General features: G+C 39.5%; 1 protein-coding gene across 2 annotated transcripts in view; it reads left to right on the top strand.

Moving 5' to 3' along the window:
* Positions 1-5,196: 5,196 nt before the first annotated feature.
* The window catches only part of ERCC6L2 (ERCC excision repair 6 like 2), a 156,742-nt gene continuing 146,192 nt past the window's right edge, over positions 5,197-15,746 (top strand). The window contains exons 1-2 of one of the 2 annotated variants that reach the window (XM_088838103.1): positions 5,197-5,677; positions 12,033-12,457. In XM_088838103.1, coding sequence (XP_088694229.1) covers positions 5,596-5,677; positions 12,033-12,457 — 507 coding nt within the window. In that variant the 5' untranslated portion in view covers positions 5,197-5,595. The remainder of the gene's footprint in view (positions 5,678-12,032; positions 12,458-15,746) is intronic. The other variant, XM_088838104.1, reaches the window with a different exon arrangement.

Here is a 15,746-nt window from a genome sequence, read left to right on the forward strand (position 1 = left end):
AAATAGCTGTGAAAAGAAGAGAAGCCAAAAGCAAAGGAGAAAAGGAAAGATATAAGCATCTGAATGCAGAGTTCCAAAGAATAGCAAGGAGAGATAAGAAAGCCTTCCTCAGTGATCAGTGCAAAGAAATAGAGGAAAACAACAGAAGAGGAAAGACTAGAGATCTCTTCCGGAGAAGGCAATGGCAAGCCACTCTAGTACTCTGCCTAGAAAATCCTATGGACAGAGGAGCCTGGTAAGCTGCAGTCCATAGGGTGGCTACTAGTCGGGCACGACTGAGTGACTTCACCTGCACTTTTCACTTTCACGTGTTGGAGAAGGAAATGGCAACCCATTCCAGTGTTCTTGCATGGAGAATCCCAGGGATGGCAGAGCCTTGTGGGCTGCCATCTATGGGGTCGCACAGAGTCGGACACGACTGAAGTGACTTAGCAGCAGCAGCAGCAGAGATCTCTTCAAGAAAATTAGAGATTCCAAGGGAACATTTCATGCAAAGATGGGCTCAATAAAGGACAGAAAGCGTATGGACCTAACAGAAGCAGAAGATATTAAGAAGAGGTGGCAAGAATACATAGAAGAACTGTACAAAAAAGATCTTCATGACCCAGATAATCATGATGGTGTGATCACTCACCTAGAGCCAGACATCCTGGAATGTGAAGTAAAGTGGGCCTTAGGAACCATCACTACGAACAAAGCTAGTGGAGGTGATGGAATTCCAGGTGAGTTATTTCAAATCCTGAAAGATGATGCTTTCAAAGTGCTGCACTCAATATGCCAGCAAATTTGGAAAACTCAGCAGTGGCCACAGGACTGGAAAAGGTCAGTTTTCATTCCAATCCCAAAGAAAGGCAATGTCAAAGAATGCTCAGACTACCGCACAATTGCACTCATCTCACACGCTAGTAAAGTCATGCTCAAAATTCTCCAAGCCAGGCTTCAACAATACGTGAACCATGAACTGCCAGATGTTCAAACTGGTTTTCAGAAGAGGCAGAGGAAACAGAGATCAAATGGCCAACATCTGCTGGATCACTGAAAAACCAAGAGAGTTCCAGAAAAACATCTATTTCTACTTTATTGACTATGCCAAAGCCTTTGACTGGGTGGATCACAATAAACTGTGGACAATTCTGAAAGAGATGGGAATACCAGAACATCTGACCAGCCTCTTCAGAAACCTGTATGCAGGTCAGGAAGCAACAGTTAGAACTGGACATGGACCATGGGATTTTCCAGGCAAGAGTACTGGAGTGGGGTATACTAACGCATATATATGGAATTTAGAAAGATGATAACGATAACCCTGTATACGAGACAGCAAAAGAGACACAGATGTATAGAACAGTCTTTTGGACTCTGTGGGAGAGGGCAAGGGTGGGATGGTTTGGGAGAATGGCATTGAAACATGTATATTATCATATGTGAAACGAATCGCCAGTCCAGGTTCAATGCATGATACAGGATGCTCAGGGCTGGTGCACTGGGATGACCCAGAGGGATGGGATGGGGAGGGAGGTGGGAGTGGGTTTCAGGATGGGGAACAGATGTACATCTGGGGCGGATTCATGTCAATGTATGGCAAAACCAATACAATATTGTAAAGTAATTAGCCTCCAATAAAAATAAATTAAAATAATAAAAAAAAAAAGAACTGGACATGGAACAACAGACTGATTCCAAATAGGAAAAGGAGTATGTCAAGGCTGTATACTGTCACTGTGCTTATTTAACTTATATGCAGAGTACATCATGAGGCACACTGGGCTGGATGAAACACAAGCTGGAATCAAGATTGCTGGGAGAAATATCAATAAGCTCAGATATGTACACGACACCTCCCTTAGGCATAAAGTGAAAAGGAACTAAAGAGCCTCCTGATGAAAATGAAAGAGGAGAGTGAAAAAACTGACTTAAAGCTCAACATTCAGAAAACAAAGATCATGGCATCTGGTCCCATCACTTCATGGCAAATAGATGGGGAAACAGTGGAAACAGTGGCTGACTTTATTTTTGGTGGGCTCCAAAATCACTGCAGATGGTGACTGTAGCCATGAAATTAAAAGATGCTTACTCCTTGGAAGGAAACTTACGAGCAACCCAGACAGCATATTAGAAAGCAGAGACATTCCTTTGCCAACAAAGGTCCATCTAGTCAAGGCTATGGTTTTTCCAGTAGTCATGTACGGATGTGAGAGTTGGACTATAAAGCAAGCTGAGTGCTGAAGAATTGACGCTTCTGAACTGTGCTGTCGGAAAAGACTTTTGAGAGTCTCTTGGAGAGCAAAGAGATCCAATCAGTCCATCCTAAAGGAAATCAGTCCTGAATGTTCATTGGAAGGACTGATGTTGAAGCTGAAACTCCAATACATTGGCCACCTGATGCGAAGAGCTGACTCATTGGAAAAGACCTAGATGCTGAGAAAGATTAAAGAAAGGAGGAGAAGAGGATGACAGAGGATGAGACAGTTGGATGCCATCACTGACCCCACAGATATGAGTTTGAGTAAACTCTGGGAGTTGGTGATGGACCGGGAGGCCTGGTGTGTTGCAGTCCATGGGGTTGCAAAAGAGTTAGACACAACTGAGCAATTGTACTGACTGACTTATTGGCAAAGAAGGACACATCTATTTTTACCATCTCTACTTTGCTGTCAGCTCGTCTTCCTTTTTCCCCCTTGATACAATGACTGGAAAATTGTATCAGCGGAGAAATGCTATGTAAAATCAACTAAAACTCTTGAGACTCAATTTCTTGCATTGTCTTATATTTTCATACTGCTATGGTCTGAATGTGTGTCCCTTCAAAATTCATATGTTGAAATTCTAATGCCCAATGTGAGGTCTTTGGGAGATGAGTAGGTCATGAGATGGAGTTCTCATTAATAGGATTAGTGCTCTTGAAAAAGAGGTACCACAGAGTTCTCTAGTCCATTCCACCACGTGAGGACACAGCAATAGGGGATAGCTATGAAGGAAAGGGGGCCTTCACCCGAATAGAACCATGCTCAAACCTTGATCTTGGACTTCCAATCCTCTAGAACTGTGAGAAATAAATGTCTGCTGTTTATAAGCTAACTAGTCTGTAGAATTTTGTCATAGCAACCAAAATGGACTAAAATATATACCTATTTTTTTCTTGAGCCATTTTGCTGGATTAACTCACAATTTGAAGGTCACAATTTTGACTCCTGCAGTGGGAACATACAGAAAGACTACTTTTTTGTAAAACATTAAAAGGTTTAATCATCTTTCTCAAGGGTCTCTTTGATAGTCAAGTAATATTCTTTTGAAATGTCTATGCTACCATCATCTGTTTTTTCTCTTTTTGTAGTTTTTACATGCTTAATTTTGCTAGATACTACTTTGCCAATAGTTTTTACATGTGATGTAGCTATCCAATATCATTTATATTGACTTCAGGAATTCCTGAATATTTTGCAAGTCTTTCAATTTCACTTTGGAGTGTACTATTATAGTGTTGGACGTTTACAGTATTAGCACCTAGACAAAGACATTACTGGAATGGGCTGAGACAAACACTATTGTTAAATGGGGAAAGGAATGTTTGAGGATGCCTAATTTTGTAAGGCATCTAATTCACTAAAACATATTTTTATGTCCTGATTATTTCTACTTCACCATGTATCATAACAATGGTGGTGAGATTAAATAAGAAATACTCAGAAATTGAGGTTCCCTCTGCTTCCATTGGTGAGGGACAGGGAGGTCTGACATACTACAGTCCATGGGGTTGCAAAGAGCCGGACATGACTGGGCGACTGAACAACAAAATCAACTGCTTTCGTTAGTCACAGGAGTATTCCATTAACCAGATGGTCCCTTTCATTTAAATCAATATTTATTTCTAAAATTTTTCTTAAATCAGTGGACCTCTGGAAAAATATGACATTACCTAACTAGTCATTTCAGTGGAGGGAAAAATCAAATGTCTTCTCTAATAGTTGTAGGACAAAAAAATAAGCTAGATTGGAATTTCCAATTGCTATTGATTTTAGGGACAAAAATTACAGAATTTAAGTAAAACAGATATATTTCATCAAGTCCAGTAAGATTTTTTTTCTACCTTTTAAAATTTCTAATATCAAGATGCATGTAATGAAAGTAATAAGTTTTGTTCAGATGTACCTAGAAAATATGCCTTACAATCCGTGCTGTTTAAGTTAGAATCTAGTCTAAAATTCTAAGTAAGAATGCATTATCAACTATTGACCAAAATATTAAACTGAAGCAATTGCTATGCAGAATGCAACTTTCAAGTGGATGAATTCCATTGATAACAACAGTATATTGCAATACTATTCCTTACTAAATTCTTACTATAAGTAGGTATTGTTTTAGGTGTTGTATTTTATTTAATTCTTACAATAATCATTTTTAGGTAGATCACTATTATGAGTCTGTCATGGGTGAGGACTCTGAAGCAGTAAGGATAAAGGTCTAATCTCTGAACCATGTGTGAGGGCCAACATGCAACACATAATTAATGTATGAATTAGATGTTTCTCCTCAATACAAATTTTCTACCTGCTGGTAAACAGAAACAAGTGCTATTCTAGATGAAGCATTTTATGAAAACATGCTAATTTTTAGTATCTGTCAAAAATAGGTATCTATTTGCAGAGAAAATAGCCATAGTTTTCCTCATTAAGACGCTGGGGTAGGCAGAATAATAATCTCCAAAGACGTTCATATCTTAATCCTTAGAACCCATGAAAATGTTCTTTTATATGGCAAAGGAATCTTATTGATATGTTTGTGGGTATAGATCTTGATAAGGGAGGAGTATCCTGGATTATTGGAGGACCCAATTTTATCATGTGAGCCCTTAAAACCAAATAATCTTTCCCAGCTGCACTTAGAGGTAGACGTAACTATGGATCCCCTGGAGGAGGACATGACAACCCACTCCAGTATTCTTGCCTGGAGAATCCAATTGACAAAGGAGCACGGGGACGATTGTCTCCTGCTAGGCCGTCTTCTTACCAGTCCTTAAAAGACCCTGAGCAGGTCCACGCCCACGGCCACCTTCCAGCCTCTCTGTGCAGCCACAACAGCCGCATAAGGCCGGCAAGCGATACCAAACCCCGCGCTTCTTGCAACTATCGCGGATCTTTGCGTCGCACGCTTTCTAGAGGAAAGACGGACGGAAGATCGCTCCGCCCATGTAAGCCAACATTTTGTTATCGCGAGATCCCGAGGACTGTACCGGAGCCAGTTCTCGCGGGATTTTCCGATTTCGGGTTGGAAGCTACGCTGGGCTGCAGAGGGAGGCCCAACAGTGAGAGGGTGGGAAAAGGGTCGAGTAGCCAGCCTGCTGTCTTCCACCGCCCGCGGAGCTCCAGGCTAGTAGGTGAGCGCTGCCTTGCCAGCTTCCATAGCGTCCTCCGGCTCTGTCGCAGAGGCCACCGTCCCTTCTTCCTGGACCCCATCAGGCTCCACCTTTGCTCCCTCCGTGCCGTGACGTCGAGCTCCAGGGGAGGGCGATGTACGGAGGGTGGCGGAAGGTGGAGTTTGCCACCCTCCGCCTGCCCGCCTCCTCCTGGCGGTCCTCTGCCGCCTGTGGGGTGTTAAATGCAACCTGGCTGCCAAGCCCATCCCCCTGGCCAGATGGATCAGTCTGCCCCGAAGCCCCGCGCGGAAACCAACAGCAAAGGTATAAGCTCTGAGCTCGCCTCTCTGCCCAGACACCTGTCTTGACTGTGTAGGATTGGACATGTTCATGTCAGTTCCCTTGGGTCAGGGTTTTACCCTGTGGCCTCTGTGAGTGACAGCTGGAGATAGTGTATCCCCTTCTAGAGCTGGGACTAGTTCTTTGTGATTCAATGTTGAGAAACTCTGAAGTCAGACTGCCCTTGGATCTAGTGCTGGCTCTGACAGCACGAATGACTGGCTCTGACAGTCATTTGCTGAGCTACTTTGGGTAGTTTGCTCATCTGTAAAATTGAAATCATTGCTGATTGAATTCTTTTGACTATTAATTGAGATGATGTCATGCAGAGCACTTAACTTGACCCAGTGTCTGGCTCATAGTAAACACTAAGTAAATGTTTGGTATTTTTATTCTCTGTTGTATGCCTCAGTCCTTAGTGAATGGTAGGTTCATTATTAAGTAGGTGAATATAGATTTAGATTAGTTCAGTTTATTACACAAAGAGCTTTATATGTGATGTATTGAGTCAGGGTCACCTTTAATGGGTCACTAAGTAGTTTAGGGAGAACATGGTTATCTGCCACAAGTCATCTGGGATGTCCTCTTGCCCCCAAATTAATAGTTTTCATTATTAATAGTGATATAGCAAAAACTTACAGATAGTGAATGCTTGTTCTGTGCCTGGAAATATGCTGATTGTTTACATGTTTTCTTTTGAGGAAGATATTGATCTGATTAAATAGATGAGGAATATAGAACCAAACTTAAGAGACTTTTAAGTAACAAGCCTCAGCTCTGAAGACTAGAAATTGATGACACTATCACTCAGGGATCACAAATACAAATACCTTTAGAAACCTGGCAGGTAAAATAAGTAGATGAAGCTGCTGAGTGGAGATTATAGTAACTGAGATGTTCATATCTCATTTATTCATTTATTTTTTTAAAATTTTTTTCTCTTTTTTTTTTTATTGGAGGCTAATTATTTTACAATATTATTTTGGTTGGTTTTGCCATACATTGACATGAATCTGCCCCGGGTGTACATGAGTTCCCCTTCCTGAACCCCTCTCCCACCTCCCTCCTCCCTTTATCCTCCCTCTGGGTCATCCCCGCACACCAGCCCCGAGCATCCTGTAACAGGTATCGACCCTGAACTGGTGATTCATTTCACATATGACAACATACATGTTTCAGTGCCATTCTCCCAAATCCTCCCACCCTCACCCTCACCCACAGAGTCCCAAAGACTGTTCTATACATCTGTGTGTTTTGCTGTCTCATATACAGGGTTATCATTTGCATCTTTCTAAATTCCATATATATATGCGTTAGTATACTGTATTGGTATTTTTCTTTCTGGGTTACTTCACTCTGTATAATAGGCTCCAGTTTCATCCACTTCATTAGAACTGATTCAAATGCATTCCTTTTAATGACTGAGTAATACTCCATTGTGTATATGTACCAAAGCTTTCTTATCCATTCGTCTGCAGATGGACATCTACGTTGCTTCCATGTCCTGGCTATTATAAACAGTGCTGCAGTGAACATTGGAGTACATGTGTCTCTTTCAGTTCTGGTTTCCTTGGTGTGTATGCCCAGGAGTGCAATTGCTGGATCCTATGGCAGTTCTATTTCCAGTTTTTTGAGGAATCTCCACACTGTTCTCCATAGTGGCTGTACTAGTTTGCATTCCCACCAACAGTGTAAGAGGGTTCCCTTCTCTCCACACCCTCTCCAGCATTTATTGCATGTAGACTTTTGGATAGCAGCCATTCTGACTGGTGTGAAATGGTATCTCATTGTGGTTTTGATTTGCATCTCTCTGATTATGAGGGATGTTGAGCATTTTTTCATGTGTTTGTTAGCCATCTTTATGTCTTCTTTGGAGAAATGTCTGTTTAGTTCTTTGGCCCATTTTTTGATTGGGTCATTTATTTTTCTGGAATTGAGCTGCAGGAGCTGCTTGCATATTTTGGAGATTAATCCTTTATCAGTTGCTTCATTTGCTATTATTTTCTCCCATTCTGAAGGCTGTCTTTTCACCTTACTTGTAGTTTCCTTTGCTGTACAGAAGCTTTTGATTTTAATTAGGTCCCATTTGTTTATTTTTGCTTTTATTTCCAATATTCTGGGAGGTGGGTCATGGAGGATCCTGCTGTGATTTATGTCGGAGAGTGTTTTGCCTACGTTCTCCTCTAGGAGTTTTATAGAATCTGGTCTTACATTTAGCTCTCTAATCCATTTTAAGTTTATTTTGGTGTATGGTGTTAGGAAGTGTTCTAGTTGCATTCTTTTACAAGTGGCTAACCAGTTTTCCCAGCACCACTTGTTAAAGAGACTGTCTTTTCTCCATTTCATATTCTTGCCTCCTTTGTCAAAGATAAGGTGTCCATAGGTGCGTGGATTTATCTCTGGGCTTTCTATTTTGTTCCATTGATCTATATTTCTGTCTTTATGCCAGTACCATACTGTCTTGATGACTGTGGCTTTGTAGTAGAGCCGAAGTCCGGCTGATGTGAAGAACTGACTCAATGGAAAAGACCCTGATCCTGGGAAAGGTGGAGGGCAGGAGGAAAAGGGGATGACAGAGGATAAGATGGTTGGATGGCATCACTGACTTGATGGACGTAAGTTTGAGCAAGCTCCGGGAGTTGGTGATGGACAGAGAAGCCTGGCATGCTACAGTCCATGGGGTCACAGAGAGTCGGACACAACTGAGCAACTGAACTGAACTGAGGGCTACTCAGTTCCAAGGGATTGTTCATTCATGTGTGTACTGGTACAGCATGGTAGCTACAGGTTCAGATAGCTTGATTCACAATCAGGATCTGACACTTAGCTGTGTGACTGTGGTTAACCTTTATCTGTTTCACCATTTATAAAAGGGAACTAATAATAGTATTAACATGAAGTAGTGAGCGGGTTGTTATTGTAAGGCTTAAATGAACTACTGTGTACAAATTGCATGTGTGGCACACATAAACCTCAAAATGTTAGCTCTATATAAATATTTGTTAATCTGACAAGCATTTGAGTTTCAAACGTTGTCCTCAGTGTCCAGAATATGGCAATGAACACAAATTGGGGAACTTAAGGAGATAACCAATGACAGATATTTCAAATTTCTCTGTGAAAATGGAATCAAGCAGGATAAAGGAAGAGAGAGTGGCAGGGAGTGCTATGTTAGATTGAGTGATCAGAGAAGATACCTCTGAGGAGATGCCATTTGAGCAGAACCCTGAATGAAGTGAGAGAATCATTCACATTGGGATTTAGGGAGAGGGTTGGTGGAAGGAACAGAAATCTCAGGGACCGAAGATGGGAGTATGCTTGTCATGGTTGAAGAACAGCTAGAAGGCAGGTTTGTGATGAAATCAGGAGAAAGGGAGGAAATGAAATTAAAGAGGACATAGGAACCAGATCGTAAGGAGCCTTACCCCCCATTCAGTCCAAAAGGAAATCGTCCTAATGTAAACTGTTTGTTCTGGACTTTGAATGCTGAGAGATACTGCCCTAGATCAAACTTAACTGAATCTCCTTAGTTCTCGAAGTTACCCAAACTCAGAAACCAAATATTAATAGATTTCTATAGATTGTTGTGTGAAGCCCTTGAGATTTTTGCACCTGCTATATGTACCCGCCGACTGACATTCATTCTTTTCTTAGATTTCCTTCCTTTTTAAACTGTTTCTTTAGTCCCTCTTTCTTAATAGCACTCTTAAAGCAACAATTTCACATGTGTGAACTTTTTAGTATTTGTCTCTCTCACTAGATATCAAGGTTCTATGAGATTCGGAATGTGTTTTTGTTAATATAGTCAGCACGTTTATTGAGTGCCTACTGTGTGCTGGCCCTGGGGATAAAATTTTGAACAATCCAGACATTTTCTTGGAAAAGATACTATTCTCTAGTAAGAGAGTCAGATTTTTAAAAAGTAAACATGATAATTAAACATTGTGATATGTACTGTACAGGCAATAAAATACTCAGGTACAGAATAGTGGGGTTCCCTGCAGAATAGTGGGGTACTTTAAATAAGGTGATCAGAAACAAAATCTATGAGGCGATGACATAGCAATAAGTGAGAGAAGACCTGCCTAATATGCTTGCGTCAACGGGAATATTAATAGATTTTAAGTTGGAGAGGTGAGTAGTGGGAAATGATTCAGGATCATGTAGAGCATAGTAAGGAGCTTGGAGTTTATTCTTTTTGGTAATTATTAAAAGATTTTCAATTAAAGATTTACTAATAAATATTTTTAAGAAGTAGATTTTGCAGCTATGTGGAAAATGGATTGTAGGGGGAAGATAATGTCAGTGGAGATAATGGGTGGAGAATGGAGTCTATAGCAGTAATTTAGGAGAAGGCCAGATGTTGGCACATTACAGTCAGGACCAAATTCAGCCCGACACTTTTTTTTGTAGATAAAGTTTTATTGGAGCACAGCCATATCCATTTGATTATGTGTCTGTAGCTACTTTTGGGTTACAAAGGCAAGCGGCAGTATAACCTGCAAAATCTAAAATAATAAATAGCTAAAATCTGACTCTACAGAAAAAGTTTGCCAGTAGTTATTTTGAAGAGTTGGTGGCATGGAGGAAAGTGATGCTTTTTTTTTTTTTTTTTTGAAGTAGACCCACCAGGACATTCTGATGGATTGAATATAGGGAGTAATATCACAAGAGGAATAAGCACTAACTAAAGGTTTTCTGCCTTGAAAAGTTGGCTAGACAGTGATTCCTTTTAATGAAATTGGGAAAGCCTAGTTTCAAGCAAGGTTTAATGGCTATCATTTTTGACATTGTTCTTCATTTTTATACTCATAGTGTGGTACAGTATCTGGTGAATAACTGGTATTAAATCATATACATTGATAACAAATAAGTTAATGAATTAAAGCTCTAAAATATTACAAGGCATATGCTGGATAGGCAGGCAAATCATATGAAACAAGTAATGTGTTAAGACTTATCTTAAGGCTTAACATAGGTTTTAAGGTTCAAACAGTACTGTTATGAAAATAGGGCCCATTGACTTATCTCTGTATAGTGAATCAGAGAGTAATTTTCACATTAGAACATTTTTAGAGGAGTGTGGTAATTCTCAAACAGTTTGAAAGCAAAATTAGAGTGGGAGAACAGATTTTTTTCGCTGTGCTTCTGATTGTTATATAGAAACAACTTTATCGAAGTTAGAATAATGGTTTTACTTCTGAGGAACATCTGATGAGGAATAGCATAATGAGCTATTCTTCCTGAAGACAATACAGACATACTAGTTATCATCATGAATGTTATAAAAGCCTAATTCAGAATCATTAGAAAGACCCTGGGAAACTACCAATGATCATATGATCTTTGTGAGAAATATATGAAAAAAATAATTCCTAGTATTCTTACAATTGTAGTCATACAATTCCTCTGGAATTCTTGTTATATGAAATTCCATTAGGAAAATTATTTTTACGTAATTTCCTCTATTTGGTACATTTTAATTGTACCAATATTATATTTGTAGAGGCTTCCCTCCCCACTCCATAGTACTATATTTTCTGAATACAAAATAAAATAGCTGTACAGTTAAGCACAGAATGAATTCATACATAGAGAGAAGTCAGACTTTTCAAAGGATAATGAAATGACAGCAGAAAGAGATCTTAGAATTCATCTCATTTTTAAGAACTTCAGCTTTTCAAAACCTTGAATGGAAAAAGCTATGATGAAGCTGGTACATGTCACTCTTCTGTTGAACTGGAGATTCCCTTGATTAGTTGTATACAAATTCAAGAAACGTTTTAGAAACAGCAGTATTGACAGTGAGAAGAAATAGCTTTGTTCAGAAAAGGAGATGGAATAACTAAAAAAGCAGACAGAAGAATCACAAAAATATAGCTCTTCAGAGGGTTTTAGCTTAACTATTACCAAGTCCTATTCACAGTTATTCTGCCATATTATGAATGTTACACATAATGTTCATGAGTCATCATGAATATTTAACTAACTGGTTCTTAATCCTGGCTGTGCATCAGAATCACCTTTTGAATTCAACAATAATAACCAACCAAATAATAAAACCAAATGCCCATGACCCATATCCACCTAATCAGAATAAATAGATTAAGCATGTATTGGGAGATTATGACACATAGGGTGAGAAAAAATGGAAAGAAATTATATATCCTTTATAATGATAATATACTTTAGGAAAATATCTCTAAGTATAATTTGTCTTGTTTCAGATTTTGGGAAGGGTATTTATGTGAGGAATATTTTTTTCTCATAGAAGTGGATAAATGAGGTGTTACTTTAAAAGTTAGATTTGGAAAGTTTATTTTCTCCTTTATTATTATAGATATATGGCATCCAGGAGAAAGATGTCTTGCCCCTTCTCCAGATAATGAAAAACTTTGTGAAGCAAGCATAAAATCTATCACAGTGGATGAAAATGGGAAGTCATTTGCAGTCATCTTATATTCAGATTTTCAAGAAAGGAGAGTACCTCTTAAAAGACTTCAAGAAATAAAATCTGTTAAAGATTGCTCCAGGAATTTTATATTTGATGATGAAGATTTGGAAAAACCTTATTTCCCAGACCGAAAATTTCCATCGTCAGCTGTTCCTTTTCGATTATCTGAAAATGGAGACTCTATTCCTTATACTATCAATAGGTATTTAAGAGACTACCAAAGGGAGGGAGCCCAGTTTCTCTATGGACACTTCATCCAAGGAAGAGGGTGTATTCTTGGTGACGACATGGGACTTGGAAAAACTGTACAGGTATTTACTTACTTTATAATTAAAATTTAATAAAGTCGTACATATTATGTCATGTGTATTACATACATGAATGGATACCATCTGCAAATTTCTGTTTGTATCTGAGAACTTATTATAATTTTGTGTGTGTGTTTGTCTCACACAGTACTTAAGGGTGGTGTTTAGTCATTATTTTTTACCCTCAATACGTATTTAGTACTATGAAATACATTATTTAAAGTAATGTTTTAGTATAATTTGACTTGTTTTTACCTTTGATAATGTTTATACTAAGATAATAGTTACATTTAGAGTAATTTAACTTTCTTAATGATACCTTATGGAAGGAAAGTATTCTGACATTTGTTAAGCTACACAGCATGGTTAAGTTTTCTGCAGGCCTTTTGTACATATTGTTTGGAGTTTATCATAGCAGAAGTTTCTTAGTCTAGGATCTCTGGGCCACTAGGAGTTCAGTTGGTGGACTTTAGAGAGGCCTCTTGTTTCTCTGAAATGTGTGCCAGAATTAGCACATGTATATACTTTTCTTCAGATAGGCTTATGTTAGGTATCTATTGCTGTATAACAAATTATTCCAAGATAGAGCAGCTTGAAACAATACACATTTATCATGTTACAGTTTTGTGGATCAGGAATCTGGGAACCATTTAGCTGGGTCTTCTGGCTGACTTTCTCTTAAGGCTACAGTTATTTCAAAGTTAAACCAGGGAGGATTCACTTCCTATCTTGCGTGGTTGTTGCAGGGGTCAGCTCCTTGTGTGTTGTTAGACTGAGGCCACTGTTTCTGATTGAGCTCTCTCTCGGTTGCTTGCCACCTGGGCCACAGTGGGCATGAAATGTAGTTGTGGATACCAAGAGGTGGGAATTTTGGGGAGCCTTGTCAGAAGCTGTATACCACAAAGTTTGTAATTCAGAAGGATTAGAGTTCTGAATCTAGACTTTATACTAAACAATCACTCTGAATTTTCAGGAGTGTTTATCTAGTGTATGATTAAGTCTTTTTGTGTTTCTTTCTTTACAACTGAATTTAAGCTGTTTTAGGCAGTCCTCCTTGTGGCTCAGACAGTAAAGCGTCTGTGCCTACAATGCGGGAGACCTGGGCTCGATCCCTGGGTCAGGAAGATCCTCTGGAGAAGGAAAGGGCAACCCACTCCAGTTCTGTTGCCTGGAAAATCCCATGGATGGGGGAGCATGGTAGGTTACAGTCGATGCAGTCACAGAGTCGGACACGACTGAACGACTTCACTTTCACTTTTCACTTTCATGCACTGGAGAAGGAAATGGCAACCCACTCCGGTGTTCTTGCCTGGAGAATCCCAGGAACGGGGGAGCCTGGTGGGCTGCCATCTATGGGGTCGCACAGAGTCAGACACAACTGAAGCGACTTAGCAGCAGCAACACTCCTGGTACGTAAACTCCACCTGTGATGTTCTTTACATTCTCCCTCTGTCTATCTGCTTTTTGGATGTCGACACATTACTGCTGCATTACCTTAAAATAATGAGGTAAGAAGTTTGTTAGTGATTTTGCGTTAACTCCTCTAGTTAGTATTCTCAAATAAATTCAAATTTATTTTCATTTCAAGTCGCTTTTTGGGATAGGTAACTAATCTGTTAGGAAGGAGTGTGGATTATTTAAAAGGGATGCAAAGATTTTTCTTTAAAATTTTTAGTGTGTTTAGTGAATTAAGTATGGGAATTCCCAGTGGTTAAAATTCCATGCTTTCACTGCCAAGGGCCTGGGTTCAATCTCTGGTCAGGGAACTAAGATCCCATAAGTAGTGTGGCATGGCCAATAAATAAAGGGATATAAAGATTTTTCTTTAAAATCACTAATGTATTTAGTGAATTAAGTAAAGCTAATCCATAATTAGAACTTACAAATTTAATCACTTTTATGGAACTTCTTCTAAAGATGAGATTCTTCAATAAAATAGACATTTTATATATCTTTGTTTCATGGAATTTGACAAGTTAGAGCTAATATTTTATATCATCTTAGATGAGCAAATTGAATTATGAATTATCATAGTTAGAAATATATAGCAATGGCAAGCCACTCCAGTACGCTTGCCTAGAAAATCCCATGGATGGAGGAGCCTGGTAGGCTGCAGTCCATGGGGTCGCTATGAGTCAGACATAACTGAGCGACTTCACTTTCACTTTTCACTTTCACACATTGGAGAAGGAAATGGCAACCCACTCCAGTGTTCTTGCCTGGAGAATCCCAGGGACAGGGGAGCCTGGTGGGTTGCCGTCTATGGGGTCACACAGAGTCGGACACGACTGAAGTGACTTAGCAGCAGCAGGAATACCTCAGAGATATTGTGGGTTCATTTCCAGATCACTGCAGTAAAGTGACATCATAATAAGGTAAGTCACAAGAATTTTTTGGTTTCCTAGTGTACATGAAAGTTACATTTACACTATGTTACAGTCTGTTAAGCATGCAATAAATAGCACTGTGTCTAAAAAAATGATGTATATACCTTAATTTAAAAAATACTCTGCCACTGCTTTTGTTGATGTTGTTCAGTTGCTAAGCTGTGGCCAACTCTTTGTGACCCCACCGACTGCAGCAGGCCAGGCTTCCTTGTCCTTCACTATCTCCCGGAGTTTGCTCACTCCTGTCCATTGAGTTGGTGATTCTATCCAACCATCTCATCCTCTGTCACCCTCTTCTCCTCCTGTCCTGAATCTTTCCCAGCATCAGGGTCTTTCCCAGTGAATCACCTCTTTGCATCAGGTGGCCACACTGTTGGAGCTTCAGCCTCAAACCTTCCAGTGAATATTCAGGACTGATTTCCTTTTAGATCAACTGATTTGATCTCTTTGCCATCTAATGGACTTTCCAGAGTCTTCTCCAGCATCACAGTTCAAAAGCATCAATTTTTCAGTGCTCAGCCTTCTTTATGGTCCAACTCGCACATTCATACATGACTACTGGAAAAGCCGTAGCTTTGACTATATAGACTTTTGTCGGCAAAGTAACGTCTCTGCTTTTTAATATACTGTCTAAGTTTGTCATAGCTTTCCTTCCAAGGACCAAGCATCTTTTAATTTCATGGCTGCAGTCACTGTCCACAGTGATTTTCGAGCCCAGGAAAAGAAAAAAATCTGTCACTGTTTCCACTTCTTCCCCATCTGTTGGCCATGAAGAGATGGGACCTGATACCATGATCTTTGTTTTCTGAATGTTGAGTTTAAGCCAGCTTTTTCACTCTTCTTTCATCCTCATCAAGAGGCTCTTTAGTTCTTCTTCACTTTCTGCCTTTATAGAGTGGTATCAT

Source organism: Moschus berezovskii, chromosome 7 (assembly GCF_049115385.1).
Source record: "Moschus berezovskii isolate FMDL1 chromosome 7, NW_MosBer_1.0, whole genome shotgun sequence".
Lineage (NCBI taxonomy): Eukaryota > Metazoa > Chordata > Mammalia > Artiodactyla > Moschidae > Moschus > Moschus berezovskii.